This window comes from Sporothrix schenckii (genome assembly GCF_000961545.1).
Source record: "Sporothrix schenckii 1099-18 chromosome Unknown Cont41, whole genome shotgun sequence".
Classification (NCBI taxonomy): domain Eukaryota; kingdom Fungi; phylum Ascomycota; class Sordariomycetes; order Ophiostomatales; family Ophiostomataceae; genus Sporothrix; species Sporothrix schenckii.
Window position 1 is genome coordinate 1,235,311 of NW_015971142.1, and position 15,061 is coordinate 1,250,371.

The following is a 15,061-nucleotide window of genomic DNA, read 5'->3' on the forward strand; positions in this document are numbered from 1 at the left end:
ATTCGAGGCCACAACGCTGCCCTTCCATTCGCTGGCCCAAATTGGGACCAGCATTAGTGCTAAAATGCTTGCAGGACCAAAGGACATCAATGAGCCAATCAGAGCGCGTGGTGTCCAATTACAGCCAATCAGCGCGTGTCCTTGTGTGTCTCGCTCAACCACAGACTCCACTATTCTACCCGTCCCGTAGCCTGCTCTGACTGGCTCCAGGTGTACTGAGAGACTCCGCCCGGCATCGAACGCGTCGTGCTACATTCTGACCCTGTTTATGGGTTTTGTGCCTCGCGTCAGCTGAACTGGGTGGAGGGAGATACAGGGTACGACGAGCACTTGCAACCAAGCACTTGCAACCAGATTGGTCGCAGGAAAGCACAGTACAAGTATGGAGTACATGATGACGAAACAGAGCATGTGGAAAGTCATTGATTCATTGATCATGAAGTTCTGTCAGGTCGCAACCGAAAAATGATGCATGGAAATGATACGCTGCGCTGGACCACCAGTTAAAACGCCTCAGAAACAACCACAAAAGAAGAAACAAGGCAAGCAAGGACAAGAAACCGCCTCCATGCAACCAGACTGCGGCCAAAATGAGGGCAGGGCCTGAAGCAGGGCAGCAGGACTCGAAGCCCAACCAACAGAAGTGAGCAGAGCGCCCGGATGGAACTGGGCGAATGAAGAACACGAAAGTCTGCGCAGTGCCGATCCGAGATGAAGAACCGGGCAAAGAATGAAACCAACAAACAAAGAAGAGGCCCCGAACGATTCAAAACGCTCGGAAGGGAATAGGGGGAAGGAGAAAAGAAAAGGCACGTCAGACAAGACTAACAAGCTCTAGCTGCCTTGCAAAAGCAGCACCGGCAACCCAAAGGCCGATCAGGGCAGATACAAAAAAAAAAAAAAAAAAAATCGCAGAAACACGGGAGAGTGTCCTCCAGGAGATCATGAGCGCTAACGTGCATTCCAGCCAGCTGCGGCCTGAAATTGCGAAAGAAGGGGGGCAAAAGAGCAAAGGGACACCCTGCTGAAAGACTTCATTCAACACCTTACGCCAGCGCCGGACGCATATTCAGCCTTGAAATGTCGATTGCGGCAGCACGTGTGTGCAGTCGGTCATGTTGTTGATGTTGTAGACACCCAGCAAGCTCATCCGGAGATATTCTGACCCAAAGGCCTACGGCAAAAAGGTACAAGCGTTAGCTGCGTCGCCGACAACGAAAGAGGCAAACGGGAAGGAAGGCAAGTAATACGCACCGTCTGCCATGTCGACCGCCCGGCCTGGGTCCCAAAGAACTGAAACGACGAAGCCGCACCCGCAGACTGCGCCAGCGCCACGTCGCTCGGGAAACGATAGACGCCCGCCGGTGCCGTGGCGGCGAGTGTCGTGCTGTAGTACAGGTTGTCCCACACGCCTGGCGTCGGGTCCTGACTGGCCCCCGCCTGGGCCGGTGCCATGCTAAACTGCTGGCTCACCGTGTGCGCCCCAATCAAGGCGGCCAGCCCGCCCGGCGAGATCGTCTTGGCCGCAAACAAGGCGGCAATCGTATCGGCTCCGCTGGTCGGGTCCGGGAGCATGTTGTCCGGCGCCGCATTCGTGTTGTCGGCGCGGCCCACGTAAAACCGCATGCGGGGGCCGCCAGGGCAGGCCGTCACGGCCGTCATGGCACCTAGCTGGATCAGATCGGCCATGGACGCGCCGTGCTGGTGGTACCGCTCGTACCATGCCCATGTCTGATTGGCAATGGCCTGCAAACCTGCATTGACGGGCCGTGCCAGCTCGGCCGGCGACAGCACAATCGAACCATCGGCCCCGCCGCCGCCGTAGCCAGCGCCGGTGTCCCAGGCAGCCGCGTCGTGGAAGCCCAGACGGATGGCGCCGCGGGCGAGGGGCGAGCAGCCGCCCGAGGCCGGGTCGCTAAACAGAGAGTACATGTCGAGCATAGCGTACTTGTGGACGCAGCAGGCGTCGGCTGTGCAAGCATCCGATCCCAGGGGGCCCGGCGCATCGTACTCTGGAATTCCGTCGCCAAGCGGCTGGCCGCCGTTGCCCGACAGGACGGCCTTGATATTCGCGCCAACAGGCGTGAGGGCCGAGTCGGGCAAGTTGGCAAGATCGCCGAGGATGGTGGTCGAGCCCAGAAAGCCGGCCGGGGCGCGGGCCCCGAGCTGGCTCTCGTGGCGCTGCATCTTCTGTAAATCGGCCAGCAGCCTGCCCATACCGGGGTACGCTGTAACCAAGTGGCCGGCAGCCAAAAGTTGGAGGACGGAGGTGGTAAGCGACCTCATCGTAGTAAAGAATCGTGAACAGGAGCTTGAAAAAAGAAATTGCAATGGGTACGTATCCGAGGAGGCCTTTGTCGTATCGTGAACAAAAAGAAGCTTTCTCGAGTCGCTTCTATTTATTCGCTTGTTATGGTATCCCAAGTCGCGTTGCTCTGTACTTTTGTGTGTCGTGATTAGTACTCGTGGCTCGTGACCGACTGTCGTTACTTGGATGTTCCATCGTTCCATGTCATCTCGTCGAGAGCCAAGCATCGGCATTCATATATACACAAGACCACCACCAGATATGTGTCTGGATGCAGCTGGTTTCTGAGGCAAACTCGACGAGCATGACAAGGTGGCAGACGAGACATGGCGGGCCAGCCCTTTGAAGACGTGATGCAGTCATCAGAAAGGAGGCTGAACAGCTAATACATTGATGAAACGGGCATCTACGTGAGGTGATTGGGTACATCGTCTGCAAGCTGTGGTTTTTCTAAGACAGTGAGGTTGGGTATGGCATACATCTTGTAAAGATTGTAGTTGATTATATTATTTTTTGTGTTGACAAATAAGGGAACGACGTTTATAAATAACGTTGAATGCCAAATAATAATCCAAAAAAAAAGAAAGAAAGAAAGAAAGAAAGAAAAGAGGTTCAGTAAGCAAATAAAGGCCTCGAGTTCGGCCCCGACATCTGATGTCAATACTTAAACAATTAGGCCACGAAGGCGCAGACAGCCTTCAAAGATATAACTAGCGTGACCGGTAAATCCTTCCTACCTATTAATGCTTCTGTTTGTTGACATCGTGATGTGGCGGCGGCAGATTAGTGATGTGGCTGAATCGCCCAAGAGCTGTGTCGTGAGAAAGACGGCGGGCCAGCCAGCCAAACCGCCAACTTTGGTAGGCATAGCCGGATAAATGAACCGCAACCACCTAAGCTTCACAAATCATTAACCCCCCCTCCAGATGCAATGTATTGCTTTATGCGTTGTCACACAGAAGACAACAGTGTTTTGATTCAGTTGCTCAAACTAGCCAGTTTCCTTCACATAATGGCGCTTTCCTATCTGGACACGGCTTGTATCCTGCAGTTATATCGAGCCTTCCAGTGCCCAAGCCTGCGGTGGCTGGCCCAGCTGCACAGACCGAATGCTCTGGGAATTCATCACTGGGGAAAATAAAGGGACGTTATTGTCGTTCTCTATTTTTTTTTTTTTGGCTACATGATCGTACACTTCGTTTTTGTTTTGGGCGGCGGCATATCCAAGCCACCTCTACCCGCCCCTCCCAGTTTCTTTCCCACACCCGGTAAAAATCTACACAACCCGACCGCTGAGCACCACCTTCTTGGAGGCTTCCTTGGCCTTCTTTTCGGCCTTGGCCATCTTCTTGGACGCCTTGCCAGTGTTTTTGTTGGACTTATCCGCCGAAATCATGTGCTGCTGCCGTGCCAGCTCTCTGTCTATCCGCAGCTGCTCGTCCCGCTTCTTCCTCCGGTGCCGCAGAATGGCGTGGCGGCTGCCGTAGCGCTGTGTGCCGGGCGTCTTGCCCTTGTGCGTGCCCATCAGACGGCCAATCTGGAAGTTGGATTCGCGGTACTGGTAGTTCTTGCCCACGAACAGCACGCGGTTCGACCGCTTGATGCGAATGTACGCGTTCCACCGGCGTGCTGCCCGTGCCGCCTTGGTCTCGCCACCCTTTTGGTATTTGGAGCTGGAGCTGGAGGGCTCGTTGGCGGCCGCCTCGGCCGCCTCCACAGCCGCCACATCGGGGTTCTCCTGCGCCTCGGCGCCGTCGGATGGCTCTGCACTGGCCTCAATGACGCCCGCCCGGCGAATCACACGCCGCGGGATGCCACTCCGCGTCAAGGGCTCGAACGTGGGCTGGGGCTTGCGGGGCACGGCCACCATGCCGAGCCGCCGCTTGCGGGCGGCGTGAGGATGGTACGGCAGGGTATCGTTGCGGTTAAAGGTGACCCCAATGTACTGGCGGTCAGGGTGCTTGTAGGGGTCGCGGTAGTACTTGACGTAGCCGGCGACGGCGGCGTGGATGGTGTGGTCGCGGCCGAGGATGGTATTTTCGCCGGGAAACCAGAGCGTGCCGCGCTGCTTGTAGATAATTGTGCCGGGCAGGACGTATTGGTCTGAAAAAGGTTAGCGGTGACAAGCACTGCGGTTGGACATCACGACTCGGCGCAACAACCGGAACTCACCCCCTACGCGCTTGGCGCCCATCTTCTTGGGGATCGTCTTCTTGAACGTCACCCGGTAAGCGCCCTGCGCCTTGACGGACGCAAAACGCTGGCCCTCGACGGCGGTATTGGCAGCCAAAAGACTGCTGCTGCCAGTTGGTGCTGCCGTCGCCGTTGAAGCCGTGATTAATGGCGTCGCTGTTGGCCGCTTCACGGCTGCCCGGATGGGCAGCCGCAGCTGCATAAGACGCATTGGTTTCGTGGTCGGGACCAATGGGTCGCGTGGAGTCCGCTCGGGAGGGAGGTTGTCGTCGGACGTCGTCGTGGTCGCAAACGCAAACGTTCAAAGAGATCAATCCAATCGCCAGAGGTTTGTTTTCTCGGGTAGACTTAAAATTTCAAAGAGCACCAGCTGCACGTGACCTTCCAATTGCAACGTCGATTTTTGGCCACTTCCAGTGAGCTTTTTAGACTAGCGTGGATTGGAACTCGAACTCTAGCCATGCCAACTAGACTAGAGATGTCTACTTGTGTCTCTGTCACGAACGTCGAGAAAAGTGTCGTTGAAAGCATTGTAAAATTTGTAGAATGGAATTGCTCAAAGTAAGTGATTTGTCTAACCCTTACTGTGCTCCTGCCATGAGCTTGAACTCAGAGTATCCATGATTACCTAATACACTTTTTCTCTGAGCGGTTCTCTGTTGTATTTGGCCATTTATGCGGGGCTCCACATTTTCCAGGGGTCTTTTACGCCTGCCGTTCTGGCCAGCTGGCTCACTGAGCTGGTCTTATGCACCTCAGCCTTTCGTTGGCGCTACGTCAATCATCAAACCTCTTCGATTTGACTTCTATCCACATCGATCGCGTGTCTCAACCACGACTCAGACAACGCCCTGCACCTACCGACGGACATCGTTACTGCCTCTCCCATAGCCACCATGTTTGCACGCTCCGCCCTCTTCGCCTGGGCGCTGACCCTTCTCTATGCGCATGTCGCTTTTGCGCAGTTTGGCTTCTTCGACCAAATGTTCGGCGGCGGTGGCGGCCAGCAGCACAACGACCCGCAGAACGTGCCGAGCGACTCGGCGTGGTACCGGGGCAACGTTGAGAAGATGCACTGCGACAAGTATCTGTGTCCAGACACCTTGGGTAGGTCTTTCGATTTCTTCCCCTCTTGTAATATACTACATTGTCCACGGCCTTCTAACTGCTTTTGCAGCGTGTGTCCACTTTGCCCACCACTGCCCGTGCCCGTTCCCGAGCATCGAGGACAAATTTGAGCTGGCCGAGGGCAACCGGCTGTGTGTGTCGCGCGGTGGATTCAAGGAGGGCGAGGCGGCGCGCAAGATTGAGCTGGCACGCAAGGGTATGCTGTAAAAGAGAAGGAGAGAACACGCGTAAGGGACATATACGGAGTCAACGTTTTCGTATGGCTATACATTTCATAGCGAAAGGGCTTGCATAATAGATTTCTACAAATACAGGAATTGCATGGTTGCAGGGAATATGAGAGAAGAATAAAAATGCCGTGAAATTCCACCACAATTAGAGCTTTCCACGGACAGTATCGGTTGCCGCGTCTCTCTAAAAGTAAATGCAAAGGATTCATCCTATGTCATGACACCAGGGTCTTTATTGTCAGTCATCGTCGCTGTCGTTGTTATCGTCGTCGTTGTCATTGTCGTCAATATGGTTCGCCCCATCATCATTTTCTTCGTCTTCTTCCTCCTCATCTTCAGAGTCGCCCTCTTCGTCTTCATCATCGCTGTCTGCGGGAGGAATTTCCACCTTGGCAGTCTTTGCGAGTTTCAAAAGGAACGCTCTCATAGGCTCGGCCTGCCCGGCGTTGTGCTTGCACGACGTGGCCCCGTCAAAGAGGACAGGGTCCGAGAAGGACACGTTGACACTGGACAACTGACGTGGGTTGTCAATGGAGATTTCGCGGAGCCTGTTGGCCAGTGGGTCGAGAGCCAGTTCTTCCAGGAAGCCCGTCCAGATGGCTGCCGGGTAGGTCGTGTTGTCGGGGTCGCCAAGTGCAATGTTCCACAGGGACAGTGAGTTGAGCAGCCGTATGCGGCGGAGCAGGCGGAGCAAGTGTGGTACGGACAACTCGCTGTGGCCTAGTTCGAGGCGCCGCAGCCCTGGTGGGAGGGTGACGGACGGAGAGGGGGTCGGGGAGAACAATGAAGACGACGAAGACGATGAAGACGGAGACGTTAGAAATGGATACCAATCTGGCAACGGTTTGCCTAGATAGGAAATAAAGACGTCGGCACGGCGCATCTTGCAGTTTTGCAGGTTGAGGCGCAGCCACTCGACGTTGATGGCCTGTGCCAAAAACGCGTGGAAGGGTAGACTGGCGATGCTAACATGCTGGTGCCGTGTTCCCCCAGCTAAGAACGCTAGCATATGGTTGAAATTCGGATCCGTGTGGAAGTTGACGTCTAGTTGCAGCTGCTTCAATCCCGACACAACGGCTAGCATTGGCGCGGGATTGGTGCCCGGTGCTACGGTCAGATCAAAGGCTCGCGCTGTCAGGCCAAAACGGCGCGCACGCAGCATCACTTGGAGGTTTGATGGCCGCACGCCGGCCACAGCATTGGCTTTGGCGAGGGCGGCTAAGATGATCGAAAACGTCTCCGAAGCAAAGGTGACATCGTGCCGTAACCATCCCTCGCCCACCTCTTTGCCAACCGTGGCATAGCCGTAGCTGTGCCAGGCCCGCGAGGGCCCGTCGCGGAAGCGCGTGCGCGAGTCAAAGTCGCGTATGTCGACGGTCTGGAGATTCGGTAGGTTGGCGAAAGCCGCCGCCAGCATGTCCACGCCCCGGCCGGTGCACGTCAGAGACATTTGCTGGCCCAGGGCAATCTGGAACAAGACTGTCTTTTCTTCCGACTCAAATTTCTCGATGAGCTTGTTCGGGAACCTGTCAAGGCCAAAGGAGACATGCTGCAACGTTTGGCTCAGAGTCGGGTGCTGGGAAATGTCCAGGAGTGCCTGCAGACTGAAGTCCGTGAGCATGAATTGCTTGCGGCGGAAGAATTCGTGGCTGAAGGAGTGGAAAAGGGCGCGCTCGATGGTGCGTGAGACCAGGCGGACGGTGCAGAGGTCGGTGGTCGAGAGGTGCCGTGTGATGCGGAGGAGCATCTCGATCGGCAGCCTCTCCAGGGGCTGCAAATAGTTGTCTAAGGCGATGTCCATGATGGCGGTTTGTTGGCGAATATAAAATTTGGAAAAGAAAAGGAAACGGAGAAACAAAACACGAGAAGTGAAGCTATTCGCAAAGTCCACCTACACCACAAGTGACGATGACAGAAGATGAAGCGAGAAAGCACTAAACGAAAGGATGCAGAACATCAGCATGAACATCAAACCATCATCAACATGTCTGCATGCTGACCTTGGGTTGAGCGCAGCGAGCTCTGTCGTTTTGTATTAATGAACGGCCACTGGATTCGCTCAATGGAAGTTTGGCGCTCGGCTGCCTGCAATAACGTTGCAAACGGTGGGGACGTCGGGGGTAAAGGTGGGCTTGGTGCCTAAACAGTGACAAGGCTGACAGAGGGGCTGGATCCCCGCAGTTGGTGTTTGTTTACAGCACGCTTCGTGCGTTCTAAACGACTGGGCAAGAGTGCAAGTTAGTTGCACTTTCCGTAAACAAAAACCAGGTTTGGATAGCCACACAGAACAGGGGAAAAGCTTCGTGGTGCAACCGATTTGTCCCACACTCTAAATATCAGACATTGTCAATTGCTAATTGTCAAGGTACCCAAACCAACGAACACGCTTATGCAATCGATTACCGCAAAATGAGACAAAGGAAACCACTCGAGGAAACACCAAGAACACGTAAAACGCCCCCAGCCGACAGCCAATCACACATATGACCCCGGGACACGGATGGTGCTGTAGTCATCCCAGATCGGCTCTTCGCGCTTGTTCGACGCTTTAAGGTCCTGGATGGCCTTGTTAAACATTTTTCGACCTCGGATGGGCCGCGGCGGCGGCGGCCGTGCACCCATGGGCACCGGCACACTGCGGGTCCCGTCCGACCGTTCGCCGTTGGTGCTGCCTCCACTGCCACTACCACCGACACCGCTGTCATCCACAGTCTGCTCTTCTTCCGCAATGGTTCCGTTTCCATGCAGGCTGTTGATGTAGGCCGTGTACGAGTGCATTCGCCCGGCCTCGTACAGCGGCCGTGTGCCCATGACACCAAACGCCGGCGGCGCATGGCTCATGTTGGCCATGGGCGCCGCGCTGTAACGGGGAAACCCGCTGGCCGACGTTCGCGACAGCGGCGGTCGTGGCGGCATGGGCGTCATCATGGGAACGGGCCCGGGGCTCGGAATTTGGGCCGTGGACGACATGTACGTCGGCTGAGGCGGGTAAAAGTGCTCCATGGGCGACGGCACGGGCAGGATGTACGAGCCAGCGGCAGGAGCGAAGCTGTTCTGGTGCATGGGCGGCGGGGGCGGCAGTTTGATGGATGAAGGCTTGGCGGCGCCCTCGTCGACGCGGCTCCAGAGCTCCTGACGCTCAACCAGGGTGCTGCCGGAGCTGGGCATGGCAAAAGGCTCATTGGTGTAGGACGGCACGGAGGGCGGCGGGCCGAGGGTGCTGGTGGAGACGTTGGGGTCGTCGCTGGTTTCGCGGATGGTGACGCGTGCTTTTCGTTTTCGTTTGGATGGGATGGGGGCAGGGGGCGGGGCGGGCTCTTCCTCTTCCTCGTCGTCGTCGTCCTCCTCCTCTTCGGCTTCCTCTTCGCTCGATGTTCGGCTTGGGATGCGTCCTAATGCGCCGCCACCGCTCTCACCACCACTGCTTGACGCAGCATAAGGGTGACCCGAGATGCCATCACCCAGTATACCGTCAATCAGGGCTTTTGCGGCGGACGTCTGGCCCTCCGGGATGGGCGGTGTGATCCAGGGGAGCACAAACGGCTGCAAGGTGCGCTCTACCACAACCTCCACAATGGTCATGTCCAAGCAATTGATGACGGCCGCGGCCAGACCTGCTTGTAGTGGCGTGGTAGACGATCCACCGGCCGCCGGCCGCGTGCTCAAAGTAATGGCCGAGGCCAGCAGCGACACGGACCACAGCACAATGGTGATGCGGCCCAGCACAATGATCTTGGTGTGCCGCGGCGTTCGGGCGCGGTTGTTGCTGCCCTCAAAGGGATCCGGCCGGCGCGAGACCAGCATGTAGCAGATCATGTAGACCAGGCCAAAGATGCACGAGATCATGACCAGACTCTCGGTGAGACCAATGGCTTTGGCATTGACGACAATCGTGCCGCCAAGCTCGAGGCCCGACACAACCAGGCCGATGAGGATCATGAGCAGGTTGAGCCCGAAAGAGGCCATGACAATCTTGGGTAGCGGCAGCCATGGCGGCGTGGTGATGGGCCCTGCCGCGGCCGACGGCTTCCAAGAGGTGAGTGGCCACTTGAAGCGATATTTGAAGGAGGCACCCTTGTCGATGTCGTCTCTCGCCATACGGAGAAGAATCGTCGGCTACTTTTGTCGACGGCTTTGTCGACGGTTTGCCGGAGTTTGTCCAATGCTTGGACGGCCCGATCTGGATGAGAGTGCCTCGTCGTATTCATGTGGACATCGTGATGATGACAAGAGCCGTAATTCTCGTGATGCACAGGAAAGGTGAAGCTTCGTTGTTCAAACCAAACAACGCCGGCAAAAGGACGCCCTACTCATGACAAACGAAAGAGAACGCACAGTTCCCCTTACTAGACATCTCGTTTACATTCCATAGTCGTTTCGGCGTGCGATTTGGCAGCCGGGCAACGGAGTGAAACAGCACATGCCAGACGTCGAGATACCATCCGGCATTTTGGGGACTGACGCACGGCACATTCCAGGCTTATTAAGGGAGGAACAAAAAAAGCGATATGTCGTCATCGCATCGTTTGCGACATGGCCGTTGTGAAATCATACCCTCGGAAAGCCTTGAAGTATTCGTCGTATTTTTTTGAATCAATTACAGAGGGCTTCAAGGTGTGAAAACATCGCCAATTGACATCTGCTGGTGTCGTTGGACTTGGTTGGTTGAATGTGTAGCAAATCGCGGCCATACGAATACGCCGTCTTCAAAACAATACGCCGTCCAGACCAGGGCTTAGGCCCGTTTTCGGTCAGTCGGCGGCAACCGTCAAGGAGTCGTGTCGTGTCAGTGTCGGCTGCCGCTGGCTCCACCGGCCGCACCTGCATATTGGCACTGATCCGCGCCAGAAGAGAGCATATTACGGAAAATTCGCAAGGCGCTGTCGACCACTTACAGCTGTTGCTTCCGAGCATGACTCGTGCTGCGTTGCAGCGTGCATGCACATAAACGGCCTGGTTCTGTCTTAGTGAGAGGCCGCTGGGGCCGCTGGGGCCACTGAGGCGTGCCGCTCCCCTCCTTCCCGATTCCGTCTTTCAGCAAGTCGTGGAAGCGCACATGCGCTAACCGGGTGGCGGCCTCGCTCCTTCCCTCCATTGTCTCTGGTTTTCACAGGGCCAGGCCCCGCATATTTTGCCCACTGATAGGCTCTAATTACAGGCGATGGGGCGCAAAGCGCTCTTGCCGTTGCTGCTGAATTCTTGCCAAGTCTCCTTCCATAGAGAGCAAGTCGCCAACAACGCCGACTGCCAGCCAAAATTCCTCATCGACTTGGATCTCGTCACAAAATCAAAGCCTCGCACACAAACAGCAATTGACCGCTCAGCACCCCCGGTCTCCGCCCACCTCCTCATTTCTTTTTGACACGCACGCCTCACGCTGCTGGCTGCCCCTCTCTCAGAGTCTTACCCGCCCTCGTCCTCGGCCGCTCCGACTCCCGCCTTCTGCCTCCGACTTCCGCTGGCCGTTTTTATCTTCCCGGAATATCTCCGCCGGAGCATGGACGTCGACCTGTGCTCGTGAATGGAGACACCAACCACGGCGGCAGCAGCAGCCACGGCGGCGGGAACGGCGGTGGTACCCGCTGCGGTATCGACTACGGCCCCGGCTACGGCACCGGCCACAGAGGCGCCGGATACAACAACAACAACGACGACGACCTCCGCCGCCGACCTCTCCAGCAAAAAGGTGTCTCAGACATGCGTCACATGCCGCGCGCGCAAGGTGCGCTGCGACGGCCGCCGCGACATTTGCTCCAACTGCGAACGCCTCGGCTTCCCCTGCTCGTTTGACGACACGGCTGTCGTAGTGAACGCTGATGCAAAAGGGCAACACGGCGGCGCCGACGGCGCTCTTTCGGCAGACGCCAACAACAACAGTGCAAGGGTCGCCTCAACTACAGCTACCGCATCGGACCCACTGCTGGCGATCCCGCGGCGACGCGCACGACAAGCATGCCAGAACTGCCACTCTCGCAAGGCCCGCTGCTCCGGCGGCACGCCGCAGTGCGACCGGTGCCGCACGCTGGGCATCGAGTGTGTCTATCGGCCAGGCAAGCGCACACGCATGAGCCCTGTGCTGTCTGGATCGATTTCAGGCGACCGTGACCGAGACAACAACCGCGACAGTCGTGGCGAGCCGCCATCACAGCAGCATGGCTTTGAGCGCGGCCTCAGCGAGTCCTCCGACCACATGGACGATGTGCCCATGGGCGGTGCCGGGCCTGGAGGCCACGCGGGCCATGCAGGCGGCCTCGGACGCCATGGTGGGCCGTCATCGGCGTCGACGGGCGGCGCGGGCGTCGACACCACCCTGCTGTCGACCCGCTCGTGTCCCAGCGACGTGCTCGAGGCGCTGGCCATGCGCACATTTGACCAATTCTTTCGCCACATCCACCACATTCCCACCTTTGCCTTTCTGCATCGCGCCTCGCTCATGCAGCGGTACCGAGCAGGGCTCGTCGACCGCCCATTGCTGCTCGCTCTTGTCGGCATCACGTCGCTTATGACGGATCTGGGCCCCGGCACGCGCGAGCTCGGCAAGCAGTGCATCGCCGAGGCCGAGGCGCTCGTGCTCAGCCGTCTGGACCGGCCGTCGACGCTCGGCCTGCAGACACTTGTCTTTGTCATCCACCACCGCGTGCTGTCGGGCCGGTTCTCGTCGGCCTTTATGCTGCATGGCGTGGCCTCGCGGTTCGCGTCGGCGCTGCGACTCAACCACGAGAACCCCCGGCTCTGTTTCCTGGCGCGCGAGTCCCGCCGTCGCCTCATGTGGGCGCTGTATATGATCGACTCGAGCATGGCCAATGGATATGCCGACTTTAGCCTGTGGGCGTACCGTGCCGACGACCGCGCCGACGTCATGAACATCCAGCTGCCCTGTAACGAGCGCAATTTCGAGTTTGACCTACCCGAGCGCACCGAACCCTTGCGCCCACCACCCCGCCTAGCCGACGGCAGCCTGCCCCCACTGCCGGACGACATTGGCTTTTTGGCATTGCATGTGCGCATTCGCTCCATCCGCGGGCGCATCCTGCAGTACACCAAGGACGTCACGTCGAATCTGAGCACACCGCCGCCCTCGTCGCCGTCGACGGCCATCGACGAGAACGTGACCGCTTTTAATGTGGCCTCCATCCCAGGCCGCGTCGCCGAGATCGCCGCTGAGCTCGACGACTTTGCTGCTCGGCTGCCAGTCAGTTTCCGCTGGTCCGAGGGCAACGTGCGCCTGCGCACCTACTCACCACGTCTGTGCGTGTTCTTGATGACGCACGTCTGGTGGGAGCAGTGTCACTGCGAGCTGTACCGTCTTGCTCTTGTCGGCCTCCAGGAAGCCCTGCCGGCGCCGTGCATCGCGCAGCTCGAGCACCAGTTCCCCACGTGGGTGCGCCACTGCCGCGAGCAGGTCCTGGAGCACGCCAGCGCCATGGCCGACATGTTCCGGCTCGTGCTGACACTCGAAAACGGTGTGCCGGCCACCGATTTGGATTTGCCCATTTGCCTGTACCAGTGCGTCCGCCTGCTCTTCTACATCAGCCGCACCAACCCAGACGACCCGCAGGCCGTGCCGCACGACTCGTTCCTCGAGCTCGCAGGCGTGTGCACGCAGGTGCTGGAGCGGACCGTCACCACGCCGGCGACGATCCGCATCCGCGCGAACCTGCAAAAGCTCATGACACAGGGGCTTAGCACCGCCAACATTGCACCGAGCGGGCGCAGCACGCCGGAAGTATTGCACATGGAGACGGAGGACGACATTTCGACCATGATGCGGCAGCCGGGGCGCAACGGAAATGGAAATAGCAACGGAGTTGCATCCGCCACGATAGCTGCCGCCGCCGCTGCAACGGCCACAGCCGCACCCAGTCCCCTGCTGCCCGGACTCAGCCAACGGGCGGCCGCTTCAGCAGGGCCACCGCCGTACGCCCAAACACAGCAGCAACCGCAGCAACCGCAGCCTCCTCAACAGCTCGCACAGCACCCACACCAGCTGCAGCAGCCAGTTTCCCTTCCGGGCCTGTCCAATGCACCGCCAGTCATGTTTGACGCCTTTGACAACCACATGGCGGCAGCAGCGGCGGCGGCCGCAGCAGCTGGCCCAACTGGCGTTCCCGGTGCACCCACATCCGCATCCACAGCAGGCGCAGCAGGCGGCATGGGGCTGACCGGCCTGCCTACCACGTCCGGCGCAGCGCCGACGCCGGCTGGTGTCAGCGGTGTCAGCTCTACCAGCTCGCCGCAGCCCAGCCTGGCTAGCCACCAACCGGGCGCCGCGCTCGACGCGTTTGATCTCGATGTGGACAATTTCGGGTCGACCGATCTTGGCGGCTGGTTCTCGGGCGACTGGGTGACGAACAATGAGTTTTCGACGTAGGAGCCTGTGGAAGGGAAGGGAGCACAGTGTTGTCAATGTATTTTTGTTTCTTAATTTCACGTTTATGATCTTGCGAATGGGAGGGAGCCTTTGCCGTATTATTTTGGGAGGTATTTTGTTGGATTTTGGACAACAACGAGAGCAATAATGTCGAAACGTAAGGGCCTTGGAAGGGAGATGCAAAAATATTGACTTGGAAGGAGTGAATTGCAGGTCCCATATATTCAAACTGCTAGATAAGATTCTAGTTCTAGATCGCGTGTCTGATGTTATTGGATTACTTCCTGATTTTATTTCGTTCCCTTTGCAGCGCGCGACTCGGCACATGGACCCCCAAACTTACAGTGGACCAGTGGACCATAACGGCAGTCGGGCGGCTCCGGTTTGTCAAATTGGCGAATGAGAGAGTGGCAGCAGGTAATAAGAACTCACCAAATCGAGGCAACTTTGGGGGTACACCGTTGTCTGCCTCCTTTAGTGGCACCGATTTGCCAAAGGAGCTTGTCCCAGAATGTCCTGAAACGGGCGAGAAAGACATGTTGGGCACTGATCTGACCAACAGGCGTCGTCGTATCGTGGTGTCGTAATTGCTGAAGAGGATGTCGTGATTGCTTTTTGGTGGGTCCCCTACGATGCAGCTGCAGGTTACTTACAGGGGCGGCAGCACCCTCTCGGGGAGCCACCGGGAGTGACCCGTAGTGTGGGACAGAAGGAAAGCTTCTTTTGTCAGACCGCAAACGTGGAGGTTCAAGACGCCTAGACGGACAGGACATGGCATGCCTGCCCAGTCCAAAAGTGATTACTTTGACTTCTGTTGCTTTAGTTTGAAAC

The 15,061-nt window shown here is 57.6% G+C and overlaps 7 protein-coding genes across 7 annotated transcripts; 2 read left to right on the forward strand and 5 right to left on the reverse strand.

Moving 5' to 3' along the window:
- Positions 1-1,069: 1,069 nt before the first annotated feature.
- On the reverse strand, positions 1,070-2,286 carry SPSK_07628 (ligninase H2; the record flags this gene model as incomplete). The annotated part of the gene is made up of 2 exons (XM_016734287.1): positions 1,070-1,174; positions 1,255-2,286. 2 exons carry the CDS (start codon positions 2,284-2,286, stop codon positions 1,070-1,072), a joined length of 1,137 nt encoding a protein of 378 aa, XP_016590708.1.
- A 1,298-nt stretch (positions 2,287-3,584) lies between these two features.
- SPSK_07679 (50S ribosomal protein) lies at positions 3,585-4,712 on the reverse strand (the record flags this gene model as incomplete). Its single annotated transcript, XM_016734336.1, has 2 exons — positions 3,585-4,411; positions 4,481-4,712. The coding sequence occupies 2 exons, from the start codon at positions 4,710-4,712 to the stop codon at positions 3,585-3,587; spliced, it is 1,059 nt and encodes a 352-aa protein (XP_016590709.1).
- A 685-nt stretch (positions 4,713-5,397) lies between these two features.
- Positions 5,398-5,836, forward strand: SPSK_08093 (uncharacterized protein; the record flags this gene model as incomplete). The annotated part of the gene is made up of 2 exons (XM_016734737.1): positions 5,398-5,608; positions 5,679-5,836. The coding sequence occupies 2 exons, from the start codon at positions 5,398-5,400 to the stop codon at positions 5,834-5,836; spliced, it is 369 nt and encodes a 122-aa protein (XP_016590710.1).
- Positions 5,837-6,097: 261 nt separating this feature from the next.
- Positions 6,098-7,660, reverse strand: SPSK_07436 (uncharacterized protein; the record flags this gene model as incomplete). Its single annotated transcript, XM_016734099.1, has 1 exon — positions 6,098-7,660. The coding sequence occupies one exon, from the start codon at positions 7,658-7,660 to the stop codon at positions 6,098-6,100; it is 1,563 nt and encodes a 520-aa protein (XP_016590711.1).
- A 674-nt stretch (positions 7,661-8,334) lies between these two features.
- Positions 8,335-9,957, reverse strand: SPSK_07405 (uncharacterized protein; the record flags this gene model as incomplete). Its single annotated transcript, XM_016734068.1, has 1 exon — positions 8,335-9,957. The coding sequence occupies one exon, from the start codon at positions 9,955-9,957 to the stop codon at positions 8,335-8,337; it is 1,623 nt and encodes a 540-aa protein (XP_016590712.1).
- Positions 9,958-10,452: 495 nt separating this feature from the next.
- SPSK_08057 (uncharacterized protein) lies at positions 10,453-10,954 on the reverse strand (the record flags this gene model as incomplete). Its single annotated transcript, XM_016734707.1, has 2 exons — positions 10,453-10,693; positions 10,755-10,954. The coding sequence occupies 2 exons, from the start codon at positions 10,952-10,954 to the stop codon at positions 10,453-10,455; spliced, it is 441 nt and encodes a 146-aa protein (XP_016590713.1).
- A 426-nt stretch (positions 10,955-11,380) lies between these two features.
- On the forward strand, positions 11,381-14,230 carry SPSK_07003 (uncharacterized protein; the record flags this gene model as incomplete). Its single annotated transcript, XM_016733673.1, has 1 exon — positions 11,381-14,230. The coding sequence occupies one exon, from the start codon at positions 11,381-11,383 to the stop codon at positions 14,228-14,230; it is 2,850 nt and encodes a 949-aa protein (XP_016590714.1).
- Between the last annotated feature and the right edge of the window lie 831 nt (positions 14,231-15,061).